The sequence below is a fragment of the Molothrus ater genome, chromosome 2 (genome assembly GCF_012460135.2).
Source record: "Molothrus ater isolate BHLD 08-10-18 breed brown headed cowbird chromosome 2, BPBGC_Mater_1.1, whole genome shotgun sequence".
Taxonomy (NCBI): domain Eukaryota; kingdom Metazoa; phylum Chordata; class Aves; order Passeriformes; family Icteridae; genus Molothrus; species Molothrus ater.
The window spans coordinates 14024182-14039195 of record NC_050479.2 but is presented as its reverse complement, the minus strand read 5'-3'; the positions used below and the strand labels follow the sequence as shown (position 1 = coordinate 14039195).

The following is a 15014-nucleotide window of genomic DNA, read 5'->3' as shown; positions in this document are numbered from 1 at the left end:
TTTCAAGTAAAAACAAAACCACACACACACACACCTCCCAAACCCCATGCAAGAACTCTGCTCCCTGTATCAACATACATCTTTACCAGCCTAAAACAATCATAAAAACATGCACTGAACATGTTGGGAGATACTGGTTTTCTGCCTAAGGCAACCACATGCCTTACTGCCCGTACTAAAAAAGAGTTGGCCTGTTTTACAATGCCCACACAGACTGGCATTCACACTGACAAGGTCTGTTTGTTTTTCTCTAGAAGCCTGTGGAATATGCTCAGCTGGAATACCTAACCATGCAATAACAGGAATACCTAATCATGGAATAACAAAGATGTTTACAAGCATTTTGAATCTGATTTACTTTGCATTTTCTTCCCTGCTCTTTTTAGAAAGTTAATGTATCACACAAACACGTATTTCATGTTATCCTTCCCCCATTCCTCATATTCACTGATTAATTAAGGAGTGTTTAAGGCTCACCCACACAACTTTAAATGCTCTGAGCCACTTGGATTACAGTAACTTGTAATGCATCAAGCCCCAAAAGAGAGACTCATGGAAATGACAGCAAATGATGAAAGGGTTTTATTGTGCAAAGATTTCAAAATGCTGGAAATCCTTTTGTATTTCCCTCCACATTACTTTTTCCTCCCCTCCCCTGGCTGGGAATAAGGAAACAGCCAACTTATTCTATAGCTTGTTCCCACCACGGTAACATTCTGGCTCCCATTGTGCTGCTCATTCAAGCAAAAACAAGAACAAGCATTAACAGCTCCATTCCCATCCATCCACCAGACAGGAACTCACAGATGCTTCATTACACACCTCCTGCTGGCACTGATGAGGCAGAGGACGTGTATAGAAAGGAGGGGGGGACTCAGACAAAACACAAGAGTCATTGTAATTGTTCCCATTTCCAATTCTGTGAGCTCATGTTAGCCAAAACATCCTACAACTTCCAGCTTTTCCTCGCTGGTAAAATGTACAGGCACTGTCAACAGCACCTAGAGAACATCTCAGATTATGCAAACATCACATCTGTGAGTTAAAAGAAGACAGGAGGAGGGGAAAAAATGGACCATTTTCTGTAACTGGAATTTTATTTTATATATAAATAATAAAGAGACCGAGGGATTTTGAGACTTGCTACTTGCAATGTTGATCCTGCAATGGGACAAGCATGGGCAGCCTTGAGTGCCACTGCAGAACAGAGGACAGAGTCTCAGCACTGACCCAAGCACGTGGTGCCCTTTCACAGCAGCCATCCCAGCAGCCTGAGCAGATCATCAGACTGTCCTGAGGCAGAAGGCAGATTAGTCACATTCAAAATGGATTCAGGTGGTTTTCATCTTTTTCTTGGGAAATTGTTGCTCATATCTATATTTTTGTTCACCTATAACCAAAGAAAGGGGACAGAGGTTAAGGGGGAGAGGAATGGAGGGAGAAAGCAGAATTAAATTTATCACAGGCCATTTCATTTTTACAGTGTAATCAAAACGTTTTTCTTTGCTGTGGCAAGTTGATCAAAATCTGTTTGAGGAACATTCTCAACACCAATTTGCTTGCAGTAGAGATATTTAACTCTTCATATTACTGACATTAGAGCACTAATCATCATGTCTGTTCTAGAGAACTCAATTCCCATAGTTGAACTAAATGGAAAGAGAAAAGAGAACACTTCAAACCAAACACCAACTGGAATCTTGTATAATCAACCAACTTTCTCAAAAATAATTCTTTTAAATTCCCATCAAATGCATGTTTTCTTAATCTTACTTACTCTGGAGTAAGACTAGGGCAATTTAACTAGAAGAAATGGAATTACATAAATATAGATCTGGAACAGAGTGAAAATGAGATATGCCATCTTCATGGAAAATCACAAAACCCTGTCACTTCTGTGCAACTCCCAGATACAACAGCTGGATAAAATTAAAGATTTTTTTCTTCCACAGTGAGATGTGGTTTGAACTGAAGTTTGCATATCATTTTTGATGGCAAACTATAATAAGGGAGGTGCAGTGCTGCTGGTTTTTGGAATAGAGAAATATGTTGTTGTTTTCAACCCAATAGGATTTTGTCCTTGGCTGACCATTGCACAGTTCAGAGATCCATGCTGTGGCAAATCATGGAGGAAATAAGATGGTCTTTATTTTAGTAACCACATTCTACTAGGAGTATTCCCAGCAGTTGAAAATGCAGTGAGACTTTCAGGACTGATCTCATCTAGAATAAAAAAATGTGTCTTTTTAAAGATCACAGCAATGTTCTCCAACCTTTGGGATCACCCAAATCCAACAAAACATCTGGATTTGGGTATGCAGTTAAATGACAGGATTCGATTTCAAGCACAAGTAACAAACTGCCACCCCCGCAGAGCAGCTGAACTTGATACTGAATTGAACTTTCACCATCTGGTTGCCCTAGGTCAAAAATCCAGCAGTTCCCTTCATGTGCCTCCTCCAGAAACAACATGAGGTGAAGCATGTAGGTTTCAAATCCAGGAGCACTCAGGTTCTTCAAGCTCCTGGGCAATTTATCTTCACTCTCTTAAAACCTTCCCCAAAGAAAGAAAATGTGCCTGAAGCAAAAGGCTGACATTTCAAAAAGTGAATAAAAAAATTCTATTCATAGCAAGAAATTCTAAAAGAAAATAAAACCTATTTATGGATTTCTGTTTGAACCTTGATATTTGTGCAGTGTCACAAACAAAAGTTCAGTTTTCTTGGGTTTTTATCATTTACTAGCTCTGTCCTAGTTGACAAGAAGCACAACAATATTTCAGTGAATTTTAGAGAGGCTTTTCTTCCTCTCAGTTCTCTTGGGATTCTTTACACAATAATATTCAAAAATCCTTCTATTATTTTTTTAGTTTTTATTTTAAATTACTATCTTACAAACTATTTGGAAAACATGTATTCTTAAAGACTTTATATTCATAGCTCTAAAGGGAAAGCTAAGGTACTCAGTACATCAGCCAGTCAACAAGCTCACACTGCTGTTGTGAGAATTAGCAATAGCAATTAAAACACTTTAAAATTAAAAACCAGGTTTTCTTTTAGAGCTGCCCATGAAGCAGTGGAATGCTGCTGCTCAGCAGATGGGTGACTCCACCACATCTGCAAACATGTGTGACTGATGCTGGGGCATGGAAAAAATTGATGCAGTTTGCCAGATCTGGACTCTATTGACACAAGTTGGCAGCAAGGAAAAAAAATAAGATTTTTCTGGTAAATGCAATACTGCATACAAAAATGATGAGGAGTACCTATAATGGCAGGATCACTTTCTGATGAAAAGGAAGTTTTTAACATGATGCAAAAATAATACAGGGCAAAGAGAAGCAAGTAGAAAACATGTTCAGAAGAGACATTCTTTATCAACTGATAACAGAGCAGACATCTGACATTTTGTGCTAAATTACATCAAATTATGTTATAATTATTTGTAATAAGCCTCAAATACAGAGCAATTTTTATCCTGTGAAACCAAACCATCACAAAAAATCAAGAGGATGTTTCTGTTTTGCTTTTCTAGAAACTGTAACCATAGGACTTGCTTGAGTTCAGAACACAGCCCCGAGGCCAAGTCAGAACTGGTATCTCAACTTGAGTTTCTGCCTTGGAGAGCCTGGAAAATGCTGCCTTCATTTCCTCCATCTTTTGTCCCCAACAGGACTCATTTGGGAGCTGCTTTAACGTGAAAGGTCAGGCACATCATGAACTTTTACAGGCTGTAAGGCAGTGCTGTACCCTGGCACTCACAAATCTTTAGAGAAAACTTATCAGCAGGGAGGAGGTTTCTTTCCCAACCCTAATACTTGTGCAAGCATGACAAAAAGGCAAAGAGATTTTTGGTAAGGAAGGCAGAAATGGGAAGACAAAAAGGAAAATAAAAGGCCAAAACCAACACCACAATCACAAGGCTTTCCTCAATTAATTCAGAACTCTTCAAACAGACATGTATTTACTTGTTATGCTCTAAAGATGAATAATTTCGATTTCTTAATTTGAATAGTGTTAGGGAGGGCATATATTCTTGATAAATTTTAGGACAAATAAAATTATCTGTCTGCACTCTCCTAATCATTATGAAGAAAACTACAAGTCAAACTTGAAATGTTGAGCTTTTCCCAGTTACTCTGCTGCTTAGCCACAAACTATTAGCAGTCTTTATCCTTTACCTGTCTGATGCCAGGTGATGTAGCATTCTACTTCTGGGTCTGCTCTTTATTTGAAGCAGCATGGACTTCCAGGGGCTTCTCACCCACTGCATCACCCTTGAGGAAGAAAAAAAATATGCACAACATCTCAATTGAGGCAATCCATGATTAATGTTTTTACCAGAACAGAAACCCTCTTCAAAAGCTGAAACAAAAATATCTCACAAAATCAAGTGCTTCATGAGACTAATTCAGTATAATACACTCAAATATGATCTTCTACCAAACACTTTCTAGACTTTAGTCTTCCTGTAGCTAGCCAAGCAATTAAAGGGTTTGAAAGAACAAGTATTTTCAACAGAAGTGCTTTAATTGAATCATTTTGCCTGTATTAATAACAGAGGATGAATACCCATAGAGTAGATGCTATTTTGCATTCTCTGAATTCTGTGTGGATTTATACAATAGATCTCTTTTAGCACATACCCTTTTAGAGGGTGTTCTCACACTTTCCCCAACATTAATGACAGAAATCAAAGAATGAAGAGAAGCTTGTTACAGGGTCTGGTCTATCTATTTGCCAAGATGCTATAACAAACATGCATTTGATTACAGCTTTAAATAGATATCCATTTAAAAATACTTAAAGGGCCACACACATGCCTTGGGGACTGAAGCACATGGAAGGACAAGCTGAGATGAGGATCTGTTCAGACTGGCGAGGACCAGACAAAGGGGAAACCTAATTCCTATCCACAAATTCTTAATGGGCATTTACATATTTGGAAGAGCCACATCCTTCTCAGAGGTTAACATCTAAAGGACAGGGAGAAAAGGACAGAGGAGCATGGCAGATTTCTCTTAGATCAAAGGGCAAAAAATTATAAATGTATCACACCACTGATCACTGGAGCAGGTTTTCCTGACAACTTTCTAAATGTCCACCCCAGGAAATATTCAGCACATGATTATATAAGGCCTGAACCACCCAATCTAATTTTGAAACTGTCTCTGCTTTGAACAGGGGTTTGGGTGAAATAATCAGAGGTGGCACCCACCCTCAATTGTTATTAAATTCTACACATGGAAATTAAATGGCATTTCCTCTTCATTCTAGAAGGCTATTTTTACCAACATGACTTAATTAAAGAGATGATTGGTGACAGCCAACATGGCTTCTCTAATGGCAAAGTGTGCCTGACAAATTTGGTGGCCTTTTATAACAGGGTTACAGCAGCGAGGAAGAGTGACTGATGTCATTTGTGACTTGTGCAAAGTGCTTGACACTGTCCTGCAGGATATGCTTGTCTCTGAGCTGCAGAGACATGGACTTGATGGATGGAGCACTTGGCAGATAAGGAATTGGCTGGATGGTCACACTCAGAGCTGCAGACATCACTGTCTCCTTATTGCAAAAGTTTCACACCTTCTTGATATTTTCTCATGGGCATCTCCTCACAGCACTGACTCTTTCTTCTTCACAAAGCAGCCACTGACTCCAGTTCCCTTCTCAGCCAGCCACCCCACTCTTTTATAGCTCTCTTCTTCTCACTGGTTACAGATGTGGCCTGTTAAAGTCAGGCCTGTTCCTAATCTTTGATAATTGGCCCAGCTGCAATAATTGACCCCTCCTTAGGGGTAAGATTACTTTCTACACTATCTTTATTTTCTTATATTCTGTCACCTTATAAGTGGTGCTCCTCAGGGGTCAGTGCTGGGACTGGCACTGACACCTCTGCCAGCAGCAAGGACCCTGGGATTGGGGGCACCCTCAGCAAGTCTGCCAACAATCCCCAGCTGTGGTGCTCAAGGTGCTGCAGGGAAGGGATGTCATCCAGAGGCATTTACAGGCTTTAAAGATGGGCCCCTGTGAACCTCAGGAAGTTCAGCAAGGCCAAGTGCAAGGTCCTGCACCTGGGTCAGGACAATCCCAAGCACAAACACAGGCAGGGCAGAGAATGGATTGAGAACAGCCCTGGGGAGGAGGATTTAGGGATGCTGATTGATGAAAAGCTCACCATGACCCAGCAATGTGCCCTTGCAGCCCAGAAACCAACCACATCCTGCTTCCAAAGTAGTGTGGGCAGCAGGTCTGCTTTGCTCCTGGAAGCAAACCACGAGTGCTGTGTCCAGCTCTGGGGCCTGGGACATAAGAAGGATGAGGATTTGTTGGAGCAAGTCCAGAGGAGGCCAAGGGATCATCAGAGAGTTGGAGCACCTCTTCTACAGAGACAGGCTGAGAGAGTTGGGGTTGTTCAGCCTGGAAAAGAGCAGCTTTGGGAAAACTTCTAGCAGCTCTCCAGTGCCTGAAGAGAGCTGGAGAGGGACTCTTCAGAACGGCCTCTAGTGACAGACAAGGGGGAATGGCTTCAAATTGGAAGAGGGCAGGTTTAGATTTGACATCAGGAAGAAATTCTTTGCTGTAGGGTGGTGAGGCCCTGGAACAGGTTGTCCAGAGAAGCTGTTGATGCCCCATCCCTGGAAGTGTTCAAGACCAGGATGGATGGGGCTCTGAGAAACCTGATCTAATGGAAGCTGCTCCTGCAGGGGGTTGGAACTAGATTATCTTTAAGATCCCTTCCATCCCAAACTATTCTGTGATTCTATAATACTAAATGTGATGGAAAATGTAGCAAAGGAAGCTAGAAGAGACTGGGAAATATTTCAAAGAATGGGTCAAATTTATATATTACCAGTTAAACATGATAAGGGCACCAAGTCTGTGCAATCCTGCATATGCTGTGCTGGAGATATGGACTCAATATATCAAGATTCAATTATGAAGATATTTCTTAAATGTCTTACTCAAAAAATGCCTAGCAAGACCTTTAAAAGGTAATTCTTTCTTTGAAAAATCCATTTTGTTTTGATTACTACCCTGGATATTTCATAGTAGGGGAAATCACATCCACAAACCACACCCATTTCAAAATAATAATCTACTCTGTAATTTGCCTGTACAGGAACTTTTAAGTAATGACATTTTATTAAAATTTACAACGAATAATCTGACTAAAGATGCCTCATCTCAGAGTTTACTCAATCCTGAACAAATGAACTAAATATAAGCTCCTCACAGAGAAGGCTGTGTTTTTCCAGTTTCTTGTTTTAACTTGTAAAAAGTAATTATTGTCTAGGTAATTGTCTAGGTAAGCTTTTTTTTTTAATGTCCTGAAAGAGGAAAACAATCTAAAGCAACACACACATGCACAAGGGAAGAGTTGTCTTGCTAAATCCTTTGTTTCTATGAGCTCAGGAGATCTCATCACAGGGCTTGCCTTCAGTATAACTGTTAAACCTGAGTTATTTAATTCAAGCCAATCCACTGATGACTGTCATTCTCACACAAAGCCCTTTGCTGAATTACCAGTTAAGAAGTTTTTACCTCCAACCACTGTATATGCCCACAGTGTAAATAGTGAGCCTAAGTGAGACAGCTCGAGCAGTAATGTGAGTTAGCCAGAAAAGGACTCTGTGGCACAGGCACATCATTTTAGAAAAAGGTGCCAAAGTCTTCTAGCACATTCAAAACCAGGTCAGAAGCAAAAGATGTGTTTAGATTAATGACTCAGAAGACAGACTTCCTCTGTGCCACGGTATCCTCTCATAATCAGAAACAGGCACATATTCAAGACAGTCTTTCTGCTTTCTGGCTCAACACAACCACTCCATAACAAATCTGGGTGGCCAGAGGAGGTCACACATCAGAGCTCTATTCCACAGCAGAAGAGGAAATATTTTACATTCTTGTGTTTCTGACTGTTTCAAGTGAAAGGTGACTGGTAAGAAATCTCCATAATACATTTATTATCAAATGTTCAATAAATAGGGATTCCTTGGGATAAAAAAAAGAAAAAAAGAAATAATTTGAAACTAAAAATAACACTGGCACTAAGGAGACTGTACAGTTTCAGTACATGAGTGATTCAAAACCACCTCAACTTAGCTCACACAGCATCTAACAGAGATACACTGAGACCTAAACTTAAACAACAAACTTTGCAAAAAACCCACCATGATTACTCTGAAAAGTTTCCTTCCATACAAAGAAAAAGCCCCCAAAGCAAACCAACTAAATGTCAAACCCCCAAACATGAGGTGCCTCCTTCCCTTGCATTACAGTTGAACCAGGTGCAGAAGTTTCTGTTGCTACCTCAGAAGTCTTGCAGATGGTCAGACCCTGTTCACTAATCTTAGAAATTACAACTTCAAAAGCATGATGTAAGATAGGTGTGTATCTTTTGTGCTTATGGAAACTCTTGAAAGGGAAAGTCTGGCCACTAGAAAAAAAAAACCAAAAAACAAAAACCAACACAGCTGCAAGCTGCAAAACAAAAACAAAGGCTCACCTGGGCTCACAGATTAATAATTTACCTTCTGTCCTCTTTGGTTTGCAATGTATCGCTTGGAATAAAGAGAACATCACTGCCTTACCTTATTCATTCTCCCCCAGTAAATCAGTAACTTCTTCTTTTTACTTAAGTTGACCTTGAACTTAATTATCACAAAAATATGAAGTACATTCAAAAATGTTGCTCTAAGCTGCCCTTAGAGAGATTAACTTTTTGCAGAGTACATTCTTTCTGTCCATCCACTTCTAGCACATCTAAATTCCCCACTGCCCAGACTAAGAATCCACTCCAAAAGAAGTCTGTTTGTATTTCTTACAAGTTTCATATTGTTTTTATTCCTACTACCAAACAATAAAAGGAGGGCATGTGACAGGAAACAGCATTTTCTGCCAGAAGTATAAGTTTACCTTTTAATTGAGATGACCAAACTTTTGCCTGCCTATTCAGAACCCACCAAAGCCAAGCCTAACAAGCATTTTTTGTAGAAGAAGCTTCCTCAGCTGCTTATGTTATGTTTTAAAAGATGACCAAAATACATGTGACTTCAAAACTCTCTTAAAACACAATTTAAGGTTTGTTATGGTCAAACTCTGTGATACTGATGGTGAGGCTCCCCAATCAAAACACTGACACCGCAATTTTCAACAGAGCTTTCAAGTGAGGAAGGTTCTGGTCCACAATTTCCTTGACACTTGTTTTAAGCAAGTACAGGAAATCAGCCAAAGCTGAGCCCTCTTTGCACCTGGAGACATTTTGTAACCAGCCAGTGCTTAATAAAATACCCAGAGACTGCCATAGAGATACATTTTAAATATATGTATATATAAATATAAAATACATGTATATAGTTTACATGTGTAATAAAAACATATGGGTTTAAAAACTGTATGTATCATGTATTGCTAAGTCACTGGTGGTGTCCATCAGCACACCAGACAGGAATGCAAACCAAGTAATATGTCATAAAAGTTTCTCAGTCTCTGAAGCTGAGAGGGAAATTAGTTTTCTGTGAGATTACATTACTAGTTGGGCCAAGTGGGAAAGAGCAAACACAAGAAGAAAGGAACAAGGAAAGGAACAAGGGCTGAAAGAAGGGTGTACTTAGAGCTGTAGTGCTCTTCTGCTTTTACACAATTTGGCCTCTTCACTAAAACAAGGGGTGCCCAATTCAGTGCTGCTGGAAGAGAGAGAATCCAAATTTGTTAAAAATACAGCAAAAGTCTTTGAATGGTATAGAGACAAGATAAAGTGAGAACTAAGAGAAGAAAATTATTTTTCTATGTGCTTCAGTTTTAGCAGAGAGATTTTATCCTGACATCCTGAAGAGCTCCATCATTCAACAGCATATTAAAAACATTTATCTGCCTGACTTGCTCTGTGGAGGGGCTGCAGCCACAATGTTTTGAAATGGAGGCACAGAAGGTCCCAGAATTCATCTTTCTTGGCAGAACTCAGAATTCAGTTGATATGACCTCAATTTGGCACAGGATTTTGTTTCATAAAACCTTCAGAAAATTAACATACCACATTTATTTTAATGACATATTGCTGCACAAACATGAAGTTATGCACAGCTGTGGTACCTATGACTATCAAACAAATTACGAGCAACATAATAAATTAACAGAAGCCAAGAAGAGCCACCCATATACTGCTTGACTATTTGCAAGAATCCTTTGTGTAGCAACAGGAAAATGCTGGAGTAAATGTCACAAAAACAAAAATAACATCTTTTGCTCTGGCATAGTTTCATTAAATGGGTTACATCTGCTGCAACAACAACTCAAGAGTCACATTTAGACCTGTCTTCACTAGTTCAGGAATCTAGCTGCCTAGAATGACAGTAAGAAATACATATACAAGAGCAACCAAATTCTTCCACAAGGTTGTCAAATTAAAACAGAAGACACAGAATCTATCCTACAATGCTTTGCCAATTTTTTGTATATGATAGTTAAAAGCATTTTCTTCCATGATGCTTCTGTATGAGTAAAAGCCTCCAATAAAAAAATGGAATTTAAACAGAAATTCTTCTGCTTGAAAAATTGATACTGATTTGGTGCTGCTAATAATCTGTATGATTATTTCCATCTGGAACAAACCTAAACCAAACCCATCTCTACCCACCCAGATTCTCAACTGTGTGTTTTGTATGGTTTCCCTGGCCAAAGGAAACTTCAGGGCAAACTTCTTCCATTAGAATCACTTCTCAGTCCCCATTCTAGACAAGAGCATGTGACTTCTTACAGCTGCTGCTCAGCCTCTCTGCAGAGCAGGGAGACAGGAGCCTCTCCTGAGGAACTCTGAGGACACAGCCCCAGTAGGGCTGTTTGCCTCAGTGGTAATGGGAAATGCAAGCAGTTTCATCAAGTGACCAAGTACTTCTTCTTCATTTGAGTCACAGGGGTTTTGGACCTTGTCTAATCCATCACAGCAGCAGCAGCAGCAGCTCACACAGACAGCACCTGAACAATGAGATGAACTTTTGCAGAACACCCATCCATGAGCACTTTGCTCCTTTGTGCAAGTAACATGTTTTGGCAACTAAGGGGTGTGATTTAAAGATTTTGCAAGGAGGAAGAGAAGGAAGTGTGTTTACTTAGTGGTCTCTGAAATGCTGCAGGCTGTTTGTTTTTCTGCTGAGGTAGCAAGTGCTTGAATAAGCCTTATAGCAAAATGAAAGTGCCAAAAGTTTTTGCTTTCCAATAACAACCACGTGTTCCCTTTTGAAAGCCTGGGACACAATAAAAGAAAAACTTCCGCTTTTTTTACTAATGCTGTCAGTTTGTCTTTCTGAAATATTTTAACATTGCCTCTTTTTTGAGTTGTTTTTTTTTTTTGAGAGCCTAGTTTTTAGGAAAGCTACAGGACAATTAACAAACCTTTGTTTATTCAAGTTCATTTACTGAAGTGCCTTGGGCCAATACAGGGTAAGTATCCACTGATGAAAGTCTTCACTCTCAGAAGACTCAGCAACTGCCAGGACCTGTGAACATTTCCCCAGCCCAGCTTGTTTTCAGTCCTACACCCAGCCTCAGCAAGGGAACTTGGTCCCATCCCCGTGGTCTATCCAAGTGCAATTTTGTCTCCAAAACACCTCTCTCCCAGTCACACTGAGTTTAGAAGTGAATTTAAAACAACAGAAGCTTTATATAACACACATGAACTTTTCTTTCTTTAAGCAGCAGCTAAAAAAAAATACACCTTAAAACCTTACAGGCTTTCTTAGGCACACATTTAATAAACTTGTTCAGTTCTCCAGTCTCTCACACTATGCTTCACTAAGCCATGTACATATATTTCCTAGAATTCTGTTTGCTTATCTGTATCAGATTATACTAAAGGAAGCTTCCAAACAGGATTTCCAAAAGTTTAGCTTGAACTAAGCCTAATGTTTTTCTATAGCTTAGAAAGAGAGAATGAAAAATTTCTCTTCAGAAATAAAGGCCAAGTCACAGTGGAACAAAACCACTGTTGTTCGTAATTTCGTTTCTGAAAAGACAGTGGTAAGTTCAGAAATCAAGTTCCTCAAACTTCTTACCTTATCACCTTTTTCCCCTGATTTCTTCTTCTTAGGAGTATCCTTCCAAAGAGCTTCTACAGCAATATATCCTTGAAGACTCCAGTCATACAGCTGTGTGCCAGCAACCTTTGAAACAAAAGTTTTTAGAAAGCATGAACTTAATAATCTGGGGAATATTGCCTTGCTTCTTATTTAAGTGGAAAAAGTCTCATAACACAAGATGTTTAACTCCTCCCACCCAAGCTCACAATGTACAGAATTAATAAACATCTTGGAAAATAATGTCCCATGAGGAATAAGAAAAAATAATGTGCTAAAAACCTGTCTGAGGACTACCTGAATGTGCATCTGTACAAACAGGAGTGGAATGATTCGGTGTGGAAACAATCCCTGTTTTCTTAGTATTTGACATTCAACATAATTAACATATGCAAAGTATTTCTTATTTTGACCATACCCATTTCAAAGACCCTACTGAGGGTTGTCAGTAATTGCTTGCAATTTTAGATTTTCTTCTTATTTGTTTTTCAGAACTTGCTGATAGATGAATGTTATGAATAACCAGCTGTCAACTCCCAAAACAGTACACAGCTAGGAAAGACTGTGTTTGTTATATTACACCAACAAGTATTTTATGACAGGGAAAGGCCCAAAGTCTAATAAAACAGTATCCCTTGCCCCTTTTGTATGGAATTGTAACATTTATAGTACCCTTTAAAAGTAAAGAGTGTTAGCTTTTTATAGCCAGGCTCAGGTCTATACTGACTCTCATATCAATATCTGTTTCTGTAAGAGGAATAGCAAAAAGGACAATTTGTCCAACTAAACTGCTATTAAACTAAAAAAAGCTTATGAAATCAAGAACTAAGAAGGTATTTCCCTATCTCCTACAGCAGGCAAAGCCACAAAAAGCAAACTGAGAACAGGGCAAGTGTAAATATTTCTAAAACAATTTTCTGATATTCTGAAAAAGTTTCTGAACTACATTTTTCAGTTTCTTCCAGTCTCCATCAATTCACTGTTCAGAGACTTCCTGAGCCAGAGGTGATTTTTATGCATGTAAAGAGGCCCAAGGAATTTCCCTTCTCTGAACTTTTTGCATGGAGTTCAAGGGGAAGTGCAGATTTTTAGCATCCCTGTGCCAAGTGGTTCCACTGCTGGGTACACGTGGTGTGAGGAGCCACTTCCCCTTGTTTGTCTGATCTGTAATCAGCAAGGCTGGTTACAGCAGTCACTACACAATGGCACAAGGATGTGCTTCTGGGCAGACACCATGTGCTTGCTACCTTACAAAGGAGGCTATTGAATAACTAGAATTAAAAGAAAACAAACCCAAATCAGCAACTACACTTTCAAATCACAACTAAATCCAAAATGTAGGCTGTCTTAAATACAAAGTATCCTTTTTGTCACCATATCTGACCAATGATTTTGGTTTAAACAAGTCCATTGGATGCACTCAGTTTTCTCTACAGCTGAAAGTGATAAGAGTCATCAGAAAAAAGCACATCAAGTGAACCAGTTAAATCTCCAAAACTGCTCAATTTAAGTATTTCAGGTACAGAGAGCTATTTTATTTTTCAGTATCATAAGTGTTCATTCTCCAGCATCTAGCACTTCAACAAACTAGCTGGCTCATCTGGAAAGATGGTAGTCCCTAGTGCAAACAGTACAAACCTACCACTGAAAAAATCTGAAAAATAATCACAATAAACAAAGTGCTGGTTTTGTCTGCAATATCACTGAAGACACAGCTACCAACATAAAATGAGAAAAAACAACTGTCCTTAAGCTATATTTTTGTTTCTGCTTAAAAATACTCCATTGAAATATTTAAAACCACACAAAATGCCCAAGAGTACAAACTTTAAAATATTCTTATAGTCATATAATGAGTCATATGACCAAGTGATTTATGAATTGCATTAGATGAGAAACTGGTCATTCATGTTGCTGGATTAAGTAGCTACATCACAAGGTACAGCAACCCAGACAGTTTAGTCTGCCAAAACCAACCAATGTTTCACCATGGCAAAAACCTTCCAAGAGCCAGGACCCACAAACACTTCCACAGCTGAAAAATGCAGTTCCAGGCAGACTGGAAGTGCAAGCTGCAATGTCAACATGCTAAAATACCATTGCTGCTGAATGCAGCACTGTAAGTGGGTTTGTATGCTAAAGTTTGAACAAACAAGTTCAAAAGTCAGATTGAGTGGCTCTCAACAGGGATTCTGAAAGTTTGAGGTGGCCATGGGCCACCAACACCCACACTGGGCACTCCTGGGGTGGCACCAGTGCTCTCCAAGGCCTAAGGTGGCACACAGCACCCTGAGCATGCATTACTGACCACACTGGATGTCACACAGAATCACACATGCAGAGCCTTGATTAGCAGTTCTTCATCTATATACTGAAACTACAAACTGAGAATGCACTGGTTTTCCTACACTTACAAAGTGCCATTTCAGGAACATTCAGGCAGCAACCATGGATGAAGTGACCCCAGCTCACAGCTCCTGGAGCTGTGTCCTGCTCTCAGCTGTGCCAGCACAGCTGTTCATGCCTTATAGATGAACCCAGCAAGGGACAAGGTACAGGTTCAAAAGACACAGAAATAATGTGGTTTGCTGTCAAAGAAACAAAGCTATACTGGGAAGCTTTTCTTTCTTTCAAGAAGAATGAAAGCATAACACACAATACTTTAGTAAATTTGAAAGGTTCTAATAACAAAGGACAAAGTTTAATTCCAATTATAGAGTTATTTAAATAACTGCATAATGGAAAGTTCTTTCCAGCTGGAATATAAGCCACAGTAAATACAAAGTATTTTGAGTATATTATGATTAGCTGGAAAGCAATACCATTTCAAAACAGGAAGGAAGGTTCCACCAGAATAAAATAAGCTTTAGTATTAAATTCAGTTCCCTACCACATATACAGTCTGACCTTTTGCTCAAAGTTATTAAAAGTATAGTAATAC

The 15014-nt window shown here is 39.3% G+C and overlaps 1 protein-coding gene across 2 annotated transcripts in view; it reads right to left on the bottom strand.

Annotated features, from left to right (window-relative positions):
• Positions 1-555: 555 nt before the first annotated feature.
• APOO (apolipoprotein O) overlaps positions 556-15014 on the bottom strand; it is a 28893-nt gene continuing 14434 nt past the window's right edge. For both annotated transcript variants that reach the window (XM_036393633.2, XM_054514109.1), the window contains exons 7-9: positions 12053-12160; positions 4181-4276; positions 556-1390 (exon numbers count right to left, since the gene is read on the bottom strand). In XM_036393633.2, the coding sequence (XP_036249526.1) occupies positions 4208-4276; positions 12053-12160 (177 nt within the window). In that variant the 3' untranslated portion in view covers positions 556-1390; positions 4181-4207. The remainder of the gene's footprint in view (positions 1391-4180; positions 4277-12052; positions 12161-15014) is intronic.